General features: G+C 35.6%; 1 protein-coding gene across 3 annotated transcripts in view; it reads left to right on the top strand.

Moving 5' to 3' along the window:
- LOC115213097 (RNA polymerase I-specific transcription initiation factor RRN3-like) overlaps positions 1-22961 on the top strand; it is an 89047-nt gene that overhangs the window by 54297 nt on the left and 11789 nt on the right. For 2 of the 3 annotated variants that reach the window (XM_029782019.2, XM_036503839.1), the window contains exon 16: positions 1047-1348. In XM_029782019.2, the coding sequence (XP_029637879.1) occupies positions 1047-1262 (216 nt within the window). In that variant the 3' untranslated portion in view covers positions 1263-1348. Of the gene's footprint in view, positions 1-1046; positions 1349-22961 lie in introns of those variants that run through there. The other variant, XM_036503840.1, reaches the window with a different exon arrangement.

Raw genomic sequence — 22961 nt, 5'->3', positions numbered from 1 at the left:
CTTAAAAAGCACCATTCAAGCATTGGACCTCATGGAGGCAGTGACAGGTGACCAAGACCCTTGGCGATATATCGTGCTTGTGTTGACCTGTCAAGCCAAGTGAGACTATAGTCGTGGCTGATGCTGGTGTCAAGTCAATACCACCCATGCCATTGGCACATAAAAATCTCCCTCTACACTCTCAGAGTGGTTGGTGTTAGGCAGGGTATCCAGCCGTAGAAACCTTGCCAAATCAGACTGGAACCTGGTGCAGCAGCCCCCCCCCCCCCCTGCTCACCAATCTTCATCCAAACCGTTCAACCCATGTCAGCATGGAAAGTGGTTGTCAAACGATGATTTTATATATATATAATGGACTTTCCCATTGGTTTTGGCATATGAAGATCCGACAACCTCCACTCTCTTTCCTGAATGTGACATTTGAATCTTGCCAACAATTTGCAAAGAAGCCCACAGACGTTGCAAATATGAGGATTATGGGTCAGTGCAGACAGTATATTTGTAACGACTTTTCTACTCTGCCATGCACCCCTAAGCCTGTTAATGCTGGTTGGAACAAAGTCTCTTATACCATTTTGTTTGCTCCAAGGCTGTTTGCTCAAAGGTGTTGTGAACTATCTTCACTGCGGTGGTGTTAGGAAGGGCATCCAGCTGTAGAAACATTGCCGGACCAGATTGGAGCCTGGTGCAGCCTCTGGCTCTCCAGACCTCAGTCAAACCATCCAACCCATGCCAGCATGGAAAATGGACGTTAAATGATGATGATGATGATATAAAAGTGTAAATGAGAGATTGGGTTGAGAATTCCAGCCAGGGGAGGTAGTCACTAGTCACATACTCTTATTTACTTATAAGCCATAGAACCCAGTTCTTCAGCCTAAAAAGCTCCCTAGTTTTGAGACACTTCAAAAAATTTTCAACTGTAATTGTAAAAACCTGGCAGTTACTGTGAACATGTGAAATGAAGATACTTTTCAAAAAAAGAAATTTGAAGGAAATATTTGATTTTTTTAAAAAAAAGATTTGAATTTCTTTTTTAATTTCAGAATCATATTGATGATGATGATGACGACTTTTTACCACAAGATGTCAACGATGCTGAAGATAGGACAATTCTTTCAATTGATGAGTTCTCTCTTTTTAATGACTGTGATAAGGAAATCAGCTCTGGCGGCAGCAGGGCATATGATATTCCTAGAAGGAATTGGAAGTCAAAAGGAGAGAAAAATGAAATAGTGGAAGCCATGATGGCAAGTTTATAATCCTGTCCATTGTCCATTTTGAAACATTATTATTTTTTTACTGGTGTAAATAGTTCAGAAATCAAATTCTCTCAAATACGCTGTGATAAAGACTAAAGAGTTGCTCTTTCATGTACAAAGTTAGTTTTCCAAACTGCTGTAAAAATCCCTAAACGTCTCTAACTCAAATTCATATATATATATAAATATATGATGTGTGTGTGCGCATCAACCCAACTCTATAGGAAAAGATTAACTCAGATAATGAAACTGAAAGTTATACTTTTTTTTCACATTTTTTTTTTATTCAAAAGGGGGAAAATTAGACAATAATTTAATTGAAATAGATAATTCTTACAGATATATCCATTTTAATTAATATTATGATTTATTTGCTTCCAGTAGTTTTTAACTACTTATAAAATATGTGAAAACAAAGTAGTTGTTAGTTACATTGAAGTCACTGGGGGGGACAAATGATCATCAGTCCTAGAGCATTCAGAAGCAGAATGACCAATCTTTCAGTTTGTATCTCTATTCTTTGTACTCCAGCTTTTATCAACACTGACTTTATCCTGTTGGTACTTCATCACCCGGAACAGGCTGCAAGTTATTTCCTGATTGCAGGTCTTACAGAGCTTGCTGAATTCTGTACCAGTTACTTCTTTTTCTAATACAACCATCTTTTCATTTTTTTTTTTTTTTAAGGCTTTCTCCTGTCAGTCAGCTTAATGAAGCTCGTACACATAGAATTTGATGACTCAGTCAAAATTGTTCTCATAACAAGTACTCTTTCTTGATGTCCCGTCTTTAATTTTACTTCTTATTTGATAAAAAAAAAATTACTAAATATATGGTATTTCTTAGTTGTTAGTTACATTAAAGTAGAATTTTTTTTTGTAACTCATTGGAGTTAGATCTAATATGCACACACACACACACACACAATATAAATTGTTATCTATTTAAAAAACTGGGAGAACTACAATTTAGTGTAAAATACTCAGTGACATGTAGTATAGTGGAGATATTTAATTCAGATGACAACACATAGAAGACAATTAATTTTCAAAATTTGAAAGTAATACAAGTTACCATCACTCAAATAAGCATGCGTGCGCGCGCACATACACACACACCCACACTCTGTGTCTCTCTCATTGTTCTATTTTTTTTTTTTTTTGTTATTGCTTAGTGAAGATAAGGAAGAAACAGCATCAATGATCCTTTTCAGGTCCTTAAGACAGGAGGCCTGTCCTGAATGCTTAAATGAAGTTACTGTTATAAATTGTATTGTAAAAGTTTATTATTTTGTATCTGTTAAGCCTTTCTGACAACAGAAAATGAATCTTACATTTCTCATCATCCTCAATTATTTCTGCTAATCTACTTCTCCCTATTTCTGAAAGCCTAAATTTGGAATTTGAGAGTCAGATTTTGTACTTGTTTCTTCTATAACTTTCTAAGCACATGGCATAACTGTGTGGTTAAGAAGCTTGCTTTGCAATCATATGGTTTTGGGTTCAGTCCTACTGCATGACATTTTGGGCAAGTGTCTTTTGCTATAGCTCCAAGCTGACCAATGCTTTGTGAGTGAACTTGATAGTTGAAAACTGAATGGAAGCCTGTCATGTATGTACAGGGTGGGGAAGCAAAATTTACAATATTTTGAGGCAGGGATTGAAAGACAGTGTATGACCAATTTGTTTATTGAAAGTCATGAGAATTTATTTGCCACAAGAAAATTTACATAATAGAAAATGTTTTTATTCTATGTGTCCCCCTTCTTTCTCAATAACTGCCTTCACACGCTTCCTGAAACTTGCACGAGTGTTCCTCAAATATTTGGGAGACAACTTCTCCTATTCTTCTTTAATAGTATCTTTAAGAGAGTCGACATTGCTGTGTGATGTTCTATTGGTAGCATGTTCTAAAACGCCCCAAATAGCGAAATCCAGAGGGCTAGAAGGCAGCCATAAACATGATTCCAAAAAATTGCTAAAGTTGAATTTGCAGAAATCTTGTATTTTTCAAGCTATGTGGGCTGGAGCACCATCCTGTGTCCATACATAATTGCCATCTGGGTAGTTTGCTTTAAGCCATGGCAATACCTGGTATCTCAGAGTCTTGTAGTAAATATTAACATTGATTTTTTCATCGGCTTTGTAGAATTTTATAAGCATTTTCTTTCCATCGGAAGCCACAACACCAAAAGCCATAACTTAGCAGGATGTTTTGTTTTGAATGTCCCCTTAACTTCAGCTGTCGATTTTGCGATAAACCTGTCATTTCTGCAGTTCAGAACAGCATCGACAGTGAAGATCTTTTCATCTGAAAAGATCGTTACAATGGAGGACTTTTTCTTGAACCATGTAATAATTTTCTTGCACCTTTCCAATCTCTTTTCCTTCATAGCTGTTGTCAACAAGTGTTTTGGTGTTCTTGTGTAAGATTATAACCTCAAATCATATTTTATTGCATTTCTAATTGTCTTGTTGTCTACCTCAAGTTCAATTGCCATTTTTCTCATAGATTTGGTTGAATCCTTTAGGATTTTGGATTTGAGAGCTTTAATAAAAGCTTTGATACATTTTTTGTTGATTCCTCCACTTCCAGACTTCCTTGTAATAGTTTTGCTCATAGTCATTCTATTCTTTACATTATAAACAGTCTTTATGGACACTCCAACTATTCTTGAAATCTCATTTGGTATGACGAGTGCATTCAGAAAATCACACACTCTTTGACTTTTGCTTTCCTGATTACTCATATGAGCAAAAGTTTCTGAAAAGGTAATGATAATAGTGTTAGGTATGATTATGACACCCATATATGTTAGGTTTCAAAACAATTGACTTAGTGCCTGGTGAGAAAAAAAAACAACTTAACGTTCATAGTAAATTTTGCTTCCCCACCCTGTATGTGTGTATGTATATATATATATAGGGAGAATTCACAAAAAAACAAAAGATGAAGACAGGTGGTGTAGACAACAAACAGATGTATTAGTATAACGCTCAGGAAGTGAAAAAGTCTTTAACGTTTTGAGCCTATGCTCTTCCACAGAAAGGAACACAGAAACAAGGAAAGAAAAAAATATATATATATGTGTGTTTTTGTACCCTCCTCTCACCACTTGAGAACCAGTGTTGGTTTGTTTACTTGATGTCCCCTTAACTTAGCAGTTAGGCAAAAGAGAGTGATAAAATAAGTACCAGACTTAAAAAATACATATGGGGCTCGATTTGTTTGACTAAACCATTCAGAGCTGTACCTCAGCCTAGCAACGATTCAGTGACTGAAACAAGTTACATAAAAGGATATGGTCAACGTAACTTGTTAGGCTGTGTGCTTGTCTAGTGCATATTTTAAATGGTACAATGTAACCACTATGACAAAGATGCAATTCATCTAGAAAATCAGACACTATCAATTAGTATTATGTTTCTTTATGTTAACTCCCCATGCAAGTAGCCTTACATAGATTAACTTCTCATTAGTAAATCAGATAAAAGTGTTTTTGGTTTTAGTGCTTGATATAGTTTTACACTGTTAGCTAAAGAGCTGCTGATTGTATTTTTTCTTTCAAACCTTGTAGTGCCAAATGTTTCTTTTGTCTATTTTTTAATGGCTATACAAAATTTCAGTTGAATTTTTGCTGTTTCACATATTTATTTCAAGTGTAACGCCTTCATTAAAGGCCTGTACCATTTCTTACAAGAACGTAGTCATTCATAGTGGTATTTTCTTTTGCTAAGTTGGTCTATATATGTCTTGATATGGAAGAAGCAGCTTGTTCACTGTTTTGGTGTGTTTATTTGATATACGAGGAGAAGTCAAAAATTATCTGCATTTTCGCCATATCTTTATTATTCTCACACTGCCATCTGCGCATGCATGCTTATAGTTGGTACTATTGTGGTCATGTGATGGAAGTTTGAGCTTGATCATGCCATTTCTGGTTTTACATGGCTGCTCCACTAGCAATGTACACCAAAGAAGAACAAAGAGCAGTGATTTGATTTCTCTGGTTGGAAGGTGTGTCAGTTGCTGAAATTCATCGGAGGCTTCTTGTACAATACAGGGACAGTGCTCTACTGTGTAGAAGTGTGTATGAGTGGACTGAGAAGTTTAAAAGTGGCCAAAGGTGATGCATGAAGAGGGAGCTGGATGCCTGTCAACCTCCATCACTGATGAGAAGATTCAGCAAGCTCAAGAGATTCGACAAGATGAGAGATTCAGCAAGCTCAGTTCATTGTTACCATCTCTCGGATCACTGCTCTTTGTTCTTCTTTGGTGCACATTGCTAATGGAGTGGCCATGTTTACACTGTTAAAGCCACAAAGAAAAATTGGTGTGATCAGTCTCAAACTTCGATTATGTGACCACAATACTACCAACTATAAGCACGCATGCACAGAAGGTAGTGTGACAATAATAAAGATGTGTTATGGCAAAAGTTTGGATAATTTTTGACTTCACCTCGTATATACAAGAAAAAATAGTTCTGTTTTGAATTGAAGGTTATAGTGATAGAAGTTAATTAGCTTTCAAGAATATGTTCAAATATGTTTGGGTTTATATTGATTTCTGATTGTCTAACATTCCAAAGTCATCTAATTTTCTCTAGAAAACCATAGTTTCAGTGTTGTAAAAATAGGCTTCATATAATTTTTTGTTAAATTAAATCAATTATTCATTTTCATTATATTTACATTGGAAATATTTTAGCAGCAATAATTTATACATCTTAAGGCAACAATAATAATGATGATGATTCATATAAAATGGTAGTATAATAGAAATAATACGTAATAATTTCTCACATATACATATACAACCAAAAATTTGTAGGGGTGGTTGTAGTCAATTGACCTAACTCTACATATTGGTTTACTGATTCTTGTTGGATTTCAACTCAGGACATGAATGCAATTGCTTAATCTAAATGCTGTGCAACATTTAGTCCATCTCTCCACTGATTCTGCCATCTGTAACTACAGTACCACAAATGAAGCATAATAATTGTAGTGCGTACCAAATTTTGAAACCCGTTGTTACACCTAATAACCAGATATTCATACAAATCAGTTCTAAAAAGGGTAGAGTTCATCTGTTCAACAATCACACAAAAGAAACTCTTTTTTTTAACCTAGTGGTTTGTGCTCAAATGCATCTCTGGCATCTACAGTTATAATCAAGGTAGCTAATATACTTCATGTAATCACAGCATAAAAAGAAAAGCAAAAAAAAAGACAAAAAAAAACACTTGGAATATAACACTAATCATCAAAATCCCATTTTGATGGATCGAAAAACAAGATCATCATCATTGTGACTTTCTTATTCTAATGATAAAATTAAATCTACAAAGTCATTACATCATCCTTCAAATTACACTCTAACAAGGCAGGAAGGAACCCAAACCATGATGCAGACCTCCATAACAGGAATAAAACCATACACCCAGTTCATAATTTCTGCAAATGACATTTGAATACACAAAAAGGGCACAAACATATTTGAGGAGTACTTTACTGACTAATAAAATGTTGATCTCTTTCTTCACTTTTGAACCTTTGTTAAATGTGTTTTTTAAAATTTTGTTTTGTTGTTTAAGTGGTGTGTGAGTGACGGCTGAGAACTTTCTGAAATGGTCTCTTAAGACATTGTTAAGATGTGTAGGTCTGGTGATATCTTTATCTCATTCAAAGCAGTTTTGCATTAATGTTAAAAAAATCTTACAGGGTAGTTTTCATCTCAGTAGAAAAATATCTCCTGTAGGTCACTTTAGGATTGTTTCTATTTTAGTATTGGATTGAAATGAAAGTAAAATTTTAGATTCTAACCTGAAAATGCTAAAAAGTAAACAAAATGTACTTTGTTTCTGTATATATGCTAGTACAAGAATGTTTTTCAGAAAATTTTACTTAAACTGCAAAAACAGACACAGTTGGGTACATTGGAAATTGTATATAGAATTTCTTCCAATGAAGATGTATAATTCTTTATACAAGAAACAAGATTTACGAAAATCTGTTGTTGCTAAATTTAGCTCTCCATCAGTGTTCATGCAGGTACAAAGTGAATAAAATATTGTCCATTCTGCTCTGTCTGTGCTTGGTTAGCAGTTGTCTTTCACTTGTTTGCATATGGCATTTGAACCTTTTGGATTAATGCAGTTATGTAAATTGTTCACAACTTCATGCATCATGCATATACATTCCATTCCTCTGGGCCTCCAATCTAAATTACAAAACCCATTCATCAGATATCACTTGACTGTGGAATCGAAACTACTGTCTAAGAATGGGTCAAGCTTTCATGTCAGTGATATGTGACATTGATAAGGCAGTATTTGCCTTATCCTCTGGTCAGCTGTCAAGTACCCAGGGTTACTCATGCCAGACTCCACTTTGATACTCCTGATACATATTCTTCAGTTTGTCAATCTCAGTTGTAATGAGCAAGCTTTCATCATTGTATCTATTAGTTGCCAAGGATGTTCTTCCAGATGCTGCTAACATACATCCTTGAGAAAGTTGCATCAATTGACCACACTAACCTTGTTCACTTCCAATTTGAACATGGTCTCAGCTTTTGGATATTCTCTCATCCACATATATGTCAACTAAATAGTTTTAGATTTAGTAGGCTGATATGGGTTCTGTTAAAGTTTACTACCCTGCATCGAGCTCCAATCCAACAGATAGCCTTATCTGTGGTGTTGGTTTTGGAATATACTACATTGCAGTGGTACATCTAATCTTATACATCATCTAACATACTTAGTATACTGTTCAAATGTACAGTAAAAGTTAGTGACTCTGTATTGGTCAGGAATCTGAACATATTTCTGAAGAGCAAAAGGAGTCTGTAAGCAACTCCAAATAATGGGTTTCTGAACAGTCAAAAAGTATAAGAATTTCTGATATTTCTGGTGTGTAAAGAAAGTAAGTGTACAAGTTCCTGATTTTCTTTTGTCAGTGCATATACAGAAACTAAATACATTGTGTTCTCATTTTTTATCCTAAGATTTTATTTTTTCTTCTGTCCTATGTTAAAATAGGAAACAACATGGATTAGTATGCCAAATATTGGTGCCTGTAGCTCTACTGTCAATGGATTATGAAAAATTGTTTTATTGTAAAAGGAGCTTTGACTTTTGTGTTTTCTGAAGTTTGGCATAACATCCTGGCAAACTTTGTGTTCACAGTAAATTTATGTATTTTCATCAATACCAAGGAATTTAGGGTATTTCGTTGCCTTAATGAAATGGATGTGGACTTATATATTTACTGCTTTGAAAGCCTGTTTTCCATGTTTTTCTGTTAGTAATTAACATTTTTGACCTAATCTCTTTCCTATATTAACTGAAAATGTCAAATCAGTCCATTTCTTAGCATTTATCTGGTGTAGATCTTCAGGCTGTCAAAGAAATTATGGGTTTATAATTTGTATTTCTTGCTTTTGAAGACTCCCTCTTCTCCCAGTTTGTAAATAGTACTTGATTATCATAAAAATAATAATATAGAATGCCGAAACAGAAAAATCCAAGTTATATTGTCTCTATTAAATATCATCTTTGAATGAATTACAAACATCAGAATTACTGTGCTCTTAGTTTCAAGTGTGTGAATGTTTAACCAGGATTATGTGGCCTTCTCAGTGGCAGCAAAGAAGGTTGTATGCATTTTTGTCTAATTTAGTGGTTTTTGCAGTTATAGGTAATGTCTAAAGTTGAGCAACCTTTTGTTAAGTGCCTGTTGCTTTTTTTCTTCTCCTTCAGACAGTACAGCTTTATTTTAATTAAGTGTTTTTGGCACATACTTCTATTCCTTTCAACTTATTTAATTATCAACGGCTACTTTGTTGGATTAGCAATTATCATGGAAGAATTGGTTTAAATATTGTATAGTGCTGCTCCTTTGTTATATTCAGACTGTTGGCTAAGTGTTTTTATTTTTCGTTGTTTTTAATTCTCAGCAGAAAGTTTTGTCCATGCTGGAGCAAATCATTTAGGTATAACTATTTCACTGTTAACAATTTTTTGATGTATTCAGATTGTGTTGGTGGGTGTCCTGTAAAACATCATGCATCAGTAAAGAAATGTTTCTTCTGGGATATTTTCTTTATGAAATGTAACCACAGTTAATGTTTACCGCAGTTAAGTTTCAGTGGTGATGATATAGGTCTTGAATGTGCTGTTGGAACTGTATTCATTTTTAAACATGTTTACCCATGATGCAATGTTAGAAATTGTATTCCATTCTTGATGTTAATCAAATAAGCATTTTAAGATTCCTGGAGCGAAAGATCTTGCCATATGCTACCACATTGCTAGTGTCTTCCTGTATTCAGCTTTGGACACACCATTTTGTTTATATACTGTGCATTAAGTTACCTCACCTTCATGATCTTCAACATTATTTCTCTTCTTCATGAAGTAAGGTTTTAATGTAAAGAGATATTTTTAATCAGCTACTAATTCTGTTGGTAGTTTTTTGTGTTAAACATGTAGTAGCTCTAGTTACCACAGCTCTAATGATTTCAGTCCTTTTTGTTTTATTGTCTTGCTTAAAGATATTTTTTGTTTTGTATTCTCTGGGGGAACTTCTTTGCTAGGTATTGAGCAAGATATTTTCCAAGTGTGAAGGCTTGCCTGTGAGGGTTTTTAAGCCAGAAACCTTGAAATCCATATTGACTTGAGGGTCGTATGAATTTTAAGGCTTCTTTAGTCTAATATTTTTTAATATTTTATCTGGCTACCTCTGTTTCTCTTTTGCAAGTTAATAATATTGTTTGTTTTAACCACAACAATTTCTTTTTAAAGTGTCTATTGCACTGGTGTATAATATGTTTGTTCTCTGCATATATTATATCCATAAGTGTGGTTCTCTCTGTTTGTGTGGTGATGTTTTTAATTTCTCTTAATAATATTCGTTTGCATTTTTCTTGCTCGCTTAGTTCTTTGTATATTTTGTTTTTAATATTCGCCATCAGCGTTCTTTTAGCTTTTCAGCTTGGCCTTTGGTGAGATCAAGCTGTTCAACATTGGATGTGATTCTGTTAATGCATATTTTGGAGGAGACACATTGTTTAATAAACTGAAGCTGTTGAGTCGTCATGGTTTTCTGTAGGCAACTGAATACAGTGTCCTTCAACTTCTTGCTAGCCTGGCTATGGCTCACATTGTTACGTTTACATATTTATTTTTGTCTGGAGGACAAAACCATAATCCTTGGAATGACTTAAAGGGAACTCCTAAATTGTGAATTTGAACTTAGCATGCAATCCAGACTTTGGTTATGTTACTAATGTATCTTAATGATATTCGTTTGCGTTTTTCTTGCTCGCTTAGTTCTTTGTATATTTTGTTTTTAATATACACCATCAGCGTTCTTTTTAGCTTTTCAGCTTGCCCTTTGGTGAGATCAAGTTGTTCAACATTGGATGTGACTCTGTTAATGCATATTTTGGAGGAGACACATTGTTTAATAAACTGAAGCTGTTGAGTCGTCATGGTTTTCTGTAGGCAACTGAATACAGTGTCCTTCAACTTCTTGCTAGCCTGGCTATGGCTCACATTGTTACGTTTACATATTTATTTTTGTCCGGAGGACAAAACCATAATCCTTGCAAATGACTTAAAGGGAACTCCTAAATTGTGAATTTGAACTTAGCATGCAATCCAGACTTTGGTGATGTTTTTAATGTCTCTTAATAATATTCGTTTGCATTTTTCTTGCTCGCTTAGTTCTTTGTATATTTTGTTTTTAATATTCACCATCAGCGTTATTTTAGCATTTCAGCTTGGCCTTTGGTGAGATCAAGCTGTTTAACATTAGATGTGACTCTGTTAATGCATATTTTGGAGGAGACACATTGTTTAATAAACTGAAGCTGTTGAGTCGTCACGGTTTTCCGTAGGCAATTGAATACAGTGTCCTTCAACTTCTTGTTAGCCTGGCTATGGCTCACATTGTTACGTTTACATATTTATTTTTGTACGGAGGACAAATCACGTTGTTACATTTATGTACTTGTTTTGCAAAGAAATCTTGCAAAACAAATATATAAATTTTTTATATTTATTTTTGTAGTACAGAAGACAAATCCATAATCCTTGGGAATGACTTAAAGGGAACTCCTAAATTGTGAATTGAACTTAGCATGCAATCCAGACTTTGGTTATGTTACTAATGTATCTTAATGATATTCGTTTGCGTTTTTCTTGCTCGCTTAGTTCTTTGTATATTTTGTTTTTAATATACACCATCAGCGTTCTTTTTAGCTTTTCAGCTTACCCTTTGGTGAGATCAAGCTGTTCAACATTGGATGTGACTCTGTTAATGCATATTTTGGAGGAGACACATTGTTTAATAAACTGAAGCTGTTGAGTCGTCATGGTTTTCCGTAGGCAACTGAATACAGTGTCCTTAAACTTCTTGCTAGCCTGGCTATGGCTCACATTGTTAGGTTTACATATTTATTTTTGTCCAGAGGACAAAACCATAATTCTTGGAAATGACTTAAAGGGAACTCCTAAATTGTGAATTTGAACTTAGCATGCAATCCAGACTTTGGTTATGTTACTAATGTATCTTAATGATATTCGTTTGCATTTTTCTTGCTCGCTTAGTTCTTTGTATATTTTGTTTTTAATATTCACCATCAGCGTTATTTTAGCATTTCAGCTTGGCCTTTGGTGAGATCAAGCTGTTTAACTTTGGATGTGACTCTGTTAACCCTTTCGTTACTATATTTCTGACCAAAATACACCCCTTCTGTGTTTCAATTAATTTCTAACATAATCATAAATTTAGTCTAGTTTCATTAAACAACTATAACTTTTTTATTTATCAATATATTAATGTGATTTTTGGAAGATAAGTTAATGAAAGGTTCTCACCCAATTCTATACCATAACTTTTGTCACAAAGTGACTCTAATTGCAGGTAGATACAGGTAAATACCGGTAAATTCAACAAAATATAAAATTATTAAAATTTTTGTTCAAACATCGCTATAGAAAATGGGTTATTAGCTAATATTCAATTGGGTATACAACAAAATTTTACTATAGAAGAGTTGTGCACATTACTGGATTCATCAGGTGAATTTAAACACACAAAAGACAGGTGTACCAAGAAGGTATAAGTAAAACGAAAGACTGGAATTTGTCTGTGAAGAAAACTAGAAAACAAAATAGACACACACCATCAACTAGATTAAATAAGCTCTCTCACATACATAGATACACAGATGCAATAATGCATAGATACATACATAGATAAAATAATGATTTACAAAAGAAATTAATCAAAATTTGTCACTCACCTTACAGGTAAATTAAAATAACAAGTAAATTAAAATTACACAGAAAAATAAAAATGAAGTAAATTTGAAAATATTTATAAAATCAAATCATATATACAAATCAAACAATATTCCTATCGTGAAAACTTGTAAAGCACCTTGCTCTACATAATGCAACCTTGCAGAATGCACATTGGAAAGTTGTTTCAACAGCCCTTCCACTAGGTGCTTTCTTTTTTGATGAAGGCATTCGCGACACTGCTTTTTGGGACCCTTGATTTTTTCTAAGTTATGGAGATCGGCTGAATTCAGAGGGATATCCCTCTGGCAGGCTTTGCTTTTTCTCCCTACAGTTATTTTTTTTGAGGAATAACCAGCTCTTAGTTGCGTTGCTACATCTGCTCGGAACTGCAGATGGTCGCATCGCTTCCGAGCCGGTCCCAATTTGGTATATAGTATAAACGCATTAGTAATACTCATGTTTACTATATACCAAACCAGGTATCGCCACCATTTATTCCCTGGTCTGCCGACTGGATAGTAAGACATCATCTGATTCAGCCGATCTACACCACCCATGTACCTGTTATAATTGAGGTTCACAAACGGCGTGCCATTTTCATCCACATGTGGCCGTGCACAGGTAGACAGAAAATTGATCTGCCTCTTATCTCTGTATGCGGTCGCTAGCAAATTTCCTTTCTGCCATTGAATTATTTCACCTTTTTTTTTTTAATTTTGCTTTTTTTATATCCAACGGCAGTCCTTTTCTACTAGCGATCACTGTAGCACATGTATGTGTTGCCACGGTATCTAAATTCTCCGCAAGTTTGACCGAACTGAAAAATCGGTCAAAAAATAATATACGGCCCTGGTTATGGTATGGAAGTGATAAATTCCAGACCACATCGTACCCTAGGCCATGCTGACTTACATGATTGTCTCTTTTGCCTGTATAAAATTCAAATCCTGAGCAGTACCCAGTATTTGATTCGCAAATCTTCCAAACTTTGATCCCCCATTTTGTGGGCTTTCCGGGCATGTACTGTCGGAAACGTACCCGGGCTTTATAGCCCACCATGCCCTCATCAATTGATAAGCATCTCCCCGGTTTATAAACAGTTTATATGTGTTTAGAACACAGTCAATAATGGGTCTTATTTTAAATAAGGGATCAAAGCCTGGTTCTCCACGTACTGGTGTACTACACGTGTCTCTTACATGCAAATATTGTGTCAATTTTAAAAATCGTGTCCTCGTCATTATACTCGAGACATACTTGTCTCCAAAGGGCTCATCGCTACTCCAGTAATTTGTTATTCTGGGTAACTTCCTGATACCCATAATAATATTAATGGCAAAATAGGCCTTCATTTCATTTAATGTTGTGGGAAACCACAAACTATCTTTTCTTTCACTTTGTTTATATTTAGCGTAACGGTTCGTTTCCGCCGTAATGAGTTCAAACAGACTCATTGGAAATAGTAAAAAAAATAGTCTATCGCTTGACTCTCCTGAGAAAGATTGTGGCTTGGTCCAGTTTCTTCAGAAAAATCACTAGAAGAAACAGTTTTTAAATTTTCACTCCATTCAGGAGCCAATACATTTTCTTCATCGCTGTCGGAGCTCTCGGAATCACTGGTCTCACTATCGGAAAATGAAACATCGGATTCATTTTCAAATACCACGTGCTTTTTTTTTTTTCAGTCATAGCATGAAATTTATCAAGGTCTTCTGTAGAAAATCCTTCGAATTCTGACTCGCTGCTTGACAGAACAAAATTTGTATCCATTTTTTGTCAGAATTACAAATTTTAAAAATATAAAAGGAACAAATTTGGAAAAAAAATCTCCAAAAATTCACGGAATCAAAATAACATGTCGATCGTTGTACAAAACTGTAGATGAACTGTTTACGAAGTATAATCACGTGTTTTCACGAATGTACTAACAAGATTTGCTCTGATATTCTCATTTAAATATGAATAGGTAAATACGGGCGGCTTGGTCACATTAACCAAAATTTTTTTCGGGCGGCTTTGGGCGGTTTGGTAACGAAAGGGTTAATGCATATTTTAGAGGAGACACATTGTTTAATAAACTGAAGCTGTTCAGTTGTCACGGTTTTCCGTAGGCAACTGAATACAGTGTCCTTCAACTTCTTGCTAGCCTGGCTATGGCTCACATTGTTAGGTTTACATATTTATTTTTGTCCAGTGGACAAATCCATAATCCTTGCAAATGACTTAAAGGGAACTCCTAAATTGTGAATTTGAACTTAGCATGCAATCCAGACTTTGGTGATGTTTTTAATGTCTCTTAATGATATTCGTTTGCGTTTTTCTTGCTCGCTTAGTTCTTTGTATATTTTGTTTTTAATATTCACCATCAGCGTTATTTTAGCATTTCAGCTTGGCCTTTGGTGAGATCAAGTTGTTCAACATTGGATGTGATTCTGTTAATGCATATTTTGGAGGAGACACATTGTTTAATAAACTGAAGCTGTTGAGTCGTCACGGTTTTCCGTAGGCAACTGAATACAGTGTCCTTCAACTTCTTGCTAGCCTGGCTATGGCTCAGATTGTTACGTTTACATATTTATTTTTGTCCAGAGGACAAAACCATAATTCTTGGAAATGACTTAAAGGGAACTCCTAAATTGTGAATTTGAACTTAGCATGCAATCCAGACTTTGGTTATGTTACTAATGTATCTTAATGATATTCGTTTGCATTTTTCTTGCTCGCTTAGTTCTTTGTATATTTTGTTTTTAATATTCACCATCAGCGTTATTTTAGCATTTCAGCTTGGCCTTTGGTGAGATCAAGCTGTTTAACTTTGGATGTGACTCTGTTAACCCTTTCGTTACTATATTTCTGACCAAAATACACCCCTTCTGTGTTTCAATTAATTTCTAACATAATCATGTATATTTTGTTTTTAATATACACCATCAGCGTTCTTTTTAGCTTTTCAGCTTGCCCTTTGGTGAGATCAAGCTGTTCAACATGGGATGTGACTCTGTTAATGCATATTTTAGAGGAGACACATTGTTTAATAAACTGAAGCTGTTGAGTCGTCATGGTTTTCCGTAGGCAACTGAATACAGTGTCCTTCAACTTCTTGCTAGCCTGGCTATGGCTCACATTGTTATGTTTACATATTTATTTTTGTCCGGAGGACAAATCCATAATCCTTGCAAATGACTTAAAGGGAACTCCTAAATTGTGAATTTGAACTTAGCATGCAATCCAGACTTTGGTGATGTTTTTAATGTCTCTTAATAATATTCGTTTGCATTTTTCTTGCTCACTTAGTTCTTTGTATATTTTGTTTTTAATATTCACCATCAGCACTATTTTAGCATTTCAGCTTGGCCTTTGGTGAGATCAAGCTGTTTAACATTAGATGTGACTCTGTTAATGCATATTTTGGAGGAGACACATTGTTTAATAAACTGAAGCTGTTGAGTCGTCACGGTTTTCCGTAGGCAATTGAATACAGTGTCCTTCAACTTCTTGTTAGCCTGGCTATGGCTCAGATTGTTACGTTTACATATTTATTTTTGTCCAGAGGACAAATCACGTTGTTACATTTATGTACTTGTTTTGCAAAGAAATCTTGCAAAACAAATATATAAATTTTTTATATTTATTTTTGTAGTACAGAAGACAAATCCATAATCCTTGGGAATGACTTAAAGGGAACTCCTAAATTGTGAATTTGAACTTAGTATGCAATCCAGACTTTCACTATCCCATCTACTAATGAGGAGCTAGTATATGCAGGCATCAACCATGTGTTCATTCTAGTTGACCCAATCTGTCTAAGAAGGTCTCTTTAACTTACCTCTTTTTTTCACTTGATATCACTTCACCTTTTACTTTTGGCCAGGTCCTTAGCTTCTTCATTTGCAAAAGAAATATTTTTATACTGAGATATATTGTTTGAACCATTGTTTTTACTGATTTGTAAAGGACAAGTGGGGCTTAGCACAAAAACATGTATACAATAAAAACAATAACAACAAAATTTAAACACTAAAATTCCCTAAAAGCGGGGAGTTTCACCCAGTGCCAACTGATGAACCCCCACCCATCTTGTTACCCCAACCATCAAGGGCACCCCAGGAAGGCACCTCTCTCCTCATCTTCACTGGCCTACTGGCGTACATTCAGAGTAGGCCCTTTCACACTGTCCATCATTGTCACATTCATCCACCCTTCAACAAAAATATTGCTGGGAAGCACTTCCCTCTCCACCTTCACTTTCCTTTTCAATTGAAACTTGAGAAAGCTGAAGAAGTCTTCGCCAAAGAGGAAAGTAGCTGTCTTCAGTCATCTCAACCTTGTCCTCCACACTACCTCTTTTGCCATAGTCATCAGACAGAGGAAAACTGCTTATCCTTCCCAGCCAAAAGAAGGCAGGGTTATCCTCATGATAGACTTAACCAATAATCGAATCCATTCTACATGGGTCAACAGCAGTTTGACAGCTCCACAAATCAACAATGTCGAGACACTGGACAAGTGTATGCAAAATGGTTTTATTGCACTGTAGAGGTTGTCTCTAACTGGCAGACCTCCAGTTTTCCACTAGTACTAAAGAGTAGGACATACTACACAAATGAAGAAATCTGGCTCCCTGCCACAGTTGGGGTGTACACAGCAGCTAGTCTAAAAGCACAACAATTGTTGTTGCTCACATCCAGGACCAACAGCTTGATATCTGGATCCAAGAAGATTGTCTGATTCTTGATCCATCTGGTCTTAAGACACCTATAGATCATGGTTCTTTTTGTGATCTGATCTTTTTCTCCTGGTGGCAGCATGGGTAGATTAAGATTTACCAGGCATTTCCTGAAATTTTTACCAAAATCAGTTGGAGTGCTCCATCTGTTGAGAAATTTTGGTGAAAGAAGCATTGGATTGCTTATTGGTGCTGTTCATAGTGGAGGACATGGTTTCATTTTTCTTGTCAAAAACTTTAACTTTTTTCTCCAGAAAAATGGTATTAATGTTGCAGTCGCTTCCACTGCTGTTGTTGTTGTCCTGGTTGTTGTTGCTGTTGCTACTCGTGGTGGTTTTGTTGTTCATGGCAGTGATGATGTTGATCTTTTCACTCTGTCCACTTGCTACTTCCAGTAGCAACGTCGACAGGCAAAGTGCTATCGCTGTCTCTCTCTCTTCATTATTGCATGACTCTCCTCTGTCCTCCCCATCTCTCATTGACAAATGGCCCCTCTCTCAAAACATTATTATTGCTGTCATTAATTAAGAATTTAAAACTTTTTCCATGTGGCAATAAATTTCTCTAAGTTCCAAAGAAATAGAACTTTAGAGAGAGGAAAACAAAAAGGGAATTCAGCAGCAGTAGCAGGTTCTTTTATTTTCAACACTGGTCCAGAATGAGTGGAGTGTACAGCTAATTTCTGGGGTCATTTGGCTTACCTGGCTGATGGCCATAATAATAAAAATAATGATGACAACACTGTTTTTATTTGCTACCAGGGCAACAGGTGAAAGGGGATGAATCAAAGACATAAAGCATGGGGATTTACAATGAATGGTATAAGATAGAAAAAAAAATGAAATTAAATAGTGTTTATGATATACATTATAAACAAAAGAACAGAAGTATACATTGTATACATCAAAAGAAAAAAAAAATGATGAGATATGAGCCAATCAATGCACCCCAGCGTCCAAGACCATTGTGATAATCAAAGGCAAGTATGTTTTCTAGAATGTGTTCTGACACATAGGTCTGCAGTTGGAGTGGTGCCATCCACTCTTACCACTTTTGCTACTTGTATACACTTCCCTCTCTATCTCCACCTTTCTTTTCTAAGTGAAACTTGAAAAAGTTGATAAGGGTTCTATCTGAGAAGAACACCTTCATCAAGAGCTGTACATCTCCCTTATTTGTTATCTGTTTTATAGGTGCTTGAAATATTTTTGAGGAAGGGGCTAATTTAAAATCAGGGATGATAATCTTCTCCCTCACATAACAGGTATTGTTAGTGCTTTGTATATGCAAGTGCAGACAACTGCAAAAAAGTGCATTTGTATTGTAATACTGGAAGAAATATACTGGTTACAAAACGGGTTTGACTATTCTCCGGTTTATAATCCTGGGCAACCTCCTGAAGTCCATGATAAAAAGTGCATTTGCTTCATAATACTGGAGTTTATATACTGCTCCTGGAAAGATTTGTCCATTCAACAGTTGTTTGTAATCGTGGGCAGCCTTCTGAAAGTTCATGATAAAAAAAGTGCATTTGCTTCATAATACTGGAGGAAATATACTGGTCCCGGAAAGGTTTGTCTATTCTCCAGTCGTTTGTAATTGTGAGCAGCCTCCTGAAGCCCATGATCAAAAAAGTGCAATTGTTGGAAGAATTTTACTGGTCCTGAAAAAGGTTGTGCATTTTCCAGTCATTTGTAATCCTGGGCAGCCTCCCGAAGTCCATAATAAAAAAAGTGCATTTGCTTCATAATACTGGTCCTGGAAAGGTTTGTCCATTCTCCAGTTGTTTGTAATCCTGGACAGCCTCCTGAAGTACCTGATAATACTGTGATCTGATCTTTTTTGCATGGTGGCAGCATGGGTTAGATTAAGTTTAACCAGTAATTTCCTGAAATTTTTACCAAAATCACTGTTGAAGGAGTGCTCCACCATCTGTTGAGAAACTTGGGTGAAAGAAGCATTGAATTTCTTATTGGTGCTGTTCATAGTGGAGGACATGGTTTCATTTTCCTTGTCAAAAACTTATCCCGTTTCTCCAGAAAAATGGTATTAGTGTTGTGGTTGCTTCCATTGCTGTTGTCCTGGTTGTTGCTGCTTGTGGTGGTGGTTTTGTTGATGATGGCAGTGATAATGTTGGTCTTTTCACTCTACTTGCTGATGTTAACCTTCCAGTAGCAATGTCTACGGGCAAAGTGCTATCACACACTCTCTCTCTCTCTGATCGGTCGTGTTATTCTTTGCTCCGCAGTGAAAGATTATTTTTTTGCTAAAAATTGTGAAAATTTGCTGTTTTGGTCGTCGAGACCACTTCTCTTCTGCTGTTGCAGCAGAGTTTTGCTGTTATTTCCCCCTTGAAACAAGGGGGAAGTGACGAAAAACATGAATTTGCCACCAATTTCTTCTGAGTCGGAGGAAAACTTTGAAAATTTGTTTGAAGGCATGAAGGCGAATATGTGGGAGGAGGAAGATAAAAGTAAAGAGGCGTCTCACGCGCGCGTTACAAAAGCAGACGACAAGATGTCTAGCGAGGCTACTACACAACAGGAAAAATCAAAAATAAATTTTGCGAGTGCATCAACTCGCCCCTGTGAAAACATCATTATAAACAAGGAAGATTTAAAGAAGTACCAAAGTTTATTAAAAAAAGGTGATAATGTGAAGTTGCTCCCTCCTACCCACACCCACAAATAGTCGGAAACACACATGTAGCCAAAAAAAACACACTGGAAAAAGCACACACACCTACAAACACCTGCGCTTCTACAAGCACACACACACACACCCCTCCACAATCGCCTAACATAAAACAAAGAAACACCTTCATGGCGATAAATAAAAATAATAAACTATTAAGACACAAAATTATTTTAATGAAATTGGCGAAAAAATATATCACAACAGATGTAAATAATACTATTTCTGAAAATGTTGAATTTTATACTATAGATAACTCTGACTATTTTGAACTAAAAAAATCTTTTGCGGAGGATGTCGGCCCATTACAGATGAACTTTTCAAGCCATCTGTACAGGCAATTCGCGAAAAAAATGACCTCGCAAAACACAACATTCACAGACAGAAAAGAGGAAGGTGTAAATTCAACTTCTCTTCCGTTAAAACAGTAAGTTTTAAACATTCAACTAATTTTTCACATTCTCGTTTAAACTCAGTTGTATAAATATTGCGACCTGGGGTCGTATTGGAAGCAAGGCTAATTCCTTAACGACCTTAGGTTGCATCGTTTGGATGTAGCTGTAATTACTGAATCCAGACTGAGTGGGCTGCAGGCTTTTTTGCCCCTTCTAAACAGCTACGAGAATGTGACACACAGCAGTGGTAAAGTGTTCAGGCTGGTCACTGTCTATGCTCCCTGCGAAGGAAAAGCCGGGCAGAAAGATTACTTCAAAAGCCTAGAGAATTTTCTTGGCACATCGAACACGTTAGTATTGCTAGGTGACTTCAACACTTTGATATGTGTAATGAAAGAACATATAGTGTTGCATGCTGATGATTTACTGTTAAGTGTATAAATACAATCAAAAGTTCCTAGTCATATTTGGCAAGTTATTATGCAAGTGTTACAATTCAAAAGTTCTTATGTATTTAATACAGTTATTAGAGATATAATACAGTTCAAAAGTTCTTATGTAAAAGAATAAAGTAGTGTACAAATCTTTTTCCCCATTCTTGTATGAAAGGAATGATATTGTTCTTTGTAGCGGTTTAGGAGCAGTTCTCAGGAACTGGTCAAGTCGGTACAAAAGCTTCTTGTGTGTCAATAGATTTATCTGCACTTTTATCATGGTTTCCCTCCAGTTTTTTTTACAAACATAGTTCTTGTTTTATCTATTTGCTCTTTACAATAGACTCTGTCAAGACTTTTAGCCTGAAGGATATTAAATAAGCTATCAGTGAAAGAAAATATATCGTTTGATACTTAAAATAAAAATGAGAAATTCGGATCTATTTGATTATGATGGAATCCAGTTGCAGAATTGATACGTGTCTCTTCTTGTGATTCAGAATTTTCAATGATGTATTCACAGATGTTGATTAGGAAATCACAATTTTATTTTGTATTGATAATGAGACAAATAATTCCATCTAGTTGCTGCTACTGCTTTGGGAATTTTCTTTTAATAATATTTCCTAATGCATTGGCATTTTTTTGGGTGATTTTGTTAAAATGTACTCAAAAAGTATCTTGCAGGTTTTTTTTTTTGTTTTAGCAGCAGAGCATCTTTGTGAAAGAACTAAATTCTGTAGGGCTTAACTAAAGAACAAAGACCACAGATTCACATTTCTGTCTTATCTCTAACTGTAACCCACTTAATTGTACTACCATGGATCAGCATTGTTATTGGTTTGTTTATGCAGATGAATTTATTTTCACACTTTCTTGTTTCAATGCATTTAAAAGCATGTTCTGTTAAAGCATTTGCTGAATGGTCTGCACTAACATAGTTAAAGCTGTTTAATTGTTCTTTAGCAACATACTTTTTTGTAACATAATGCAAAACTGTTGGCAGTTCTAAATAGTTTAATACATCAGATGTTTCAGCTACATATGCTTGTTTTTATGTCCTGTGCCTTTAATACATTGCTGCTAGACTTTGGTTAAGATCTCTGCTCTAAAGATATATAACCTTCCCACTTCATCTTCTAAGCCTTTAAAAAGAAGATATTCTGTAAAGGGGATAGATGCAGCTAGTTTTCTGCAGCTGTTATGGTTTCCGGAGTGGTAAACTTCCCTGCTTTATTTGTCTGCTTCTCAATTCTTTTTTTTCCCCTGTGGCTACTTGCCAATCCTCTGTGTCTTCTTCATCTGATGACATGTCAGAGGAATCAGAAGATAGGAGGGGAAGTGTATTGGGGTCTATTTCTAAATGTGTTGACCTTGTTGTTGGTGTTGGTGGGTGGAGTATGAATCTTTTTAGTTTTCTCTTTCTCCTTTGAAGTTATTGTTGGTGGTGTTTCTGTTCTTGGTGGTGTTGTTTGGTTTGGCTGACATCTTGGTTGCTGATTTTCCTTCATTTGTTTGTAGAGCTGTTTAATTAGTTGTGCTTATGGTAGTGTGGGTAGCATTACTGTTTTTTTTTTGCACAGGTTTTTGGTTTACCTGTGGTTGTTGTATTTCATGATCTTATTGTCGTTGTTGTTTCTGTGCTAGTGGGCATGTAATTTTAAGTGTGCTTTGCTGCCACAAACGTAGCAACGTATCTTTCTGCCTTTGATGGCCACATGTAAACTTGAATCCTCTCTCAATTGGATTTGATGTGGAATTTTTTTGAAAATCATTGGATTAATTTGAGCAAGAATTTTGATTTCTTGGCCAATCCAGTTTTGCTGGTCCACGACAGCGATTTCCAAGTTATGGATTTCGTCCTCGATGTCATAGCAAATGATGAACTTGAGCCATTTTATTTCTATTTCAGGAGGCACATTCTTTATTTTAATTTTTGTGACTCTACGACCAAAGTATGTAGGGATCATCAGTAAATTTTCAAATTGGAAGGACATTGTGGAGAGGTCCTTCACTGTGAAGTCAAACCGATCGTGGCAAATCTGTTTCCCCTCGTGATGTAGTCTTTAAAGGCCCATACAGGCCTTAAAAATTTTTCAGCTTTAAAGCTGCAGCAAAATTTTTTTCGGC

Source organism: Octopus sinensis, linkage group LG6, assembly GCF_006345805.1.
Source record: "Octopus sinensis linkage group LG6, ASM634580v1, whole genome shotgun sequence".
In the NCBI taxonomy this organism is placed as follows: domain Eukaryota; kingdom Metazoa; phylum Mollusca; class Cephalopoda; order Octopoda; family Octopodidae; genus Octopus; species Octopus sinensis.
Note: the sequence above shows the minus strand (reverse complement) of the source record. Positions and strands in the feature narration are given on the sequence as shown.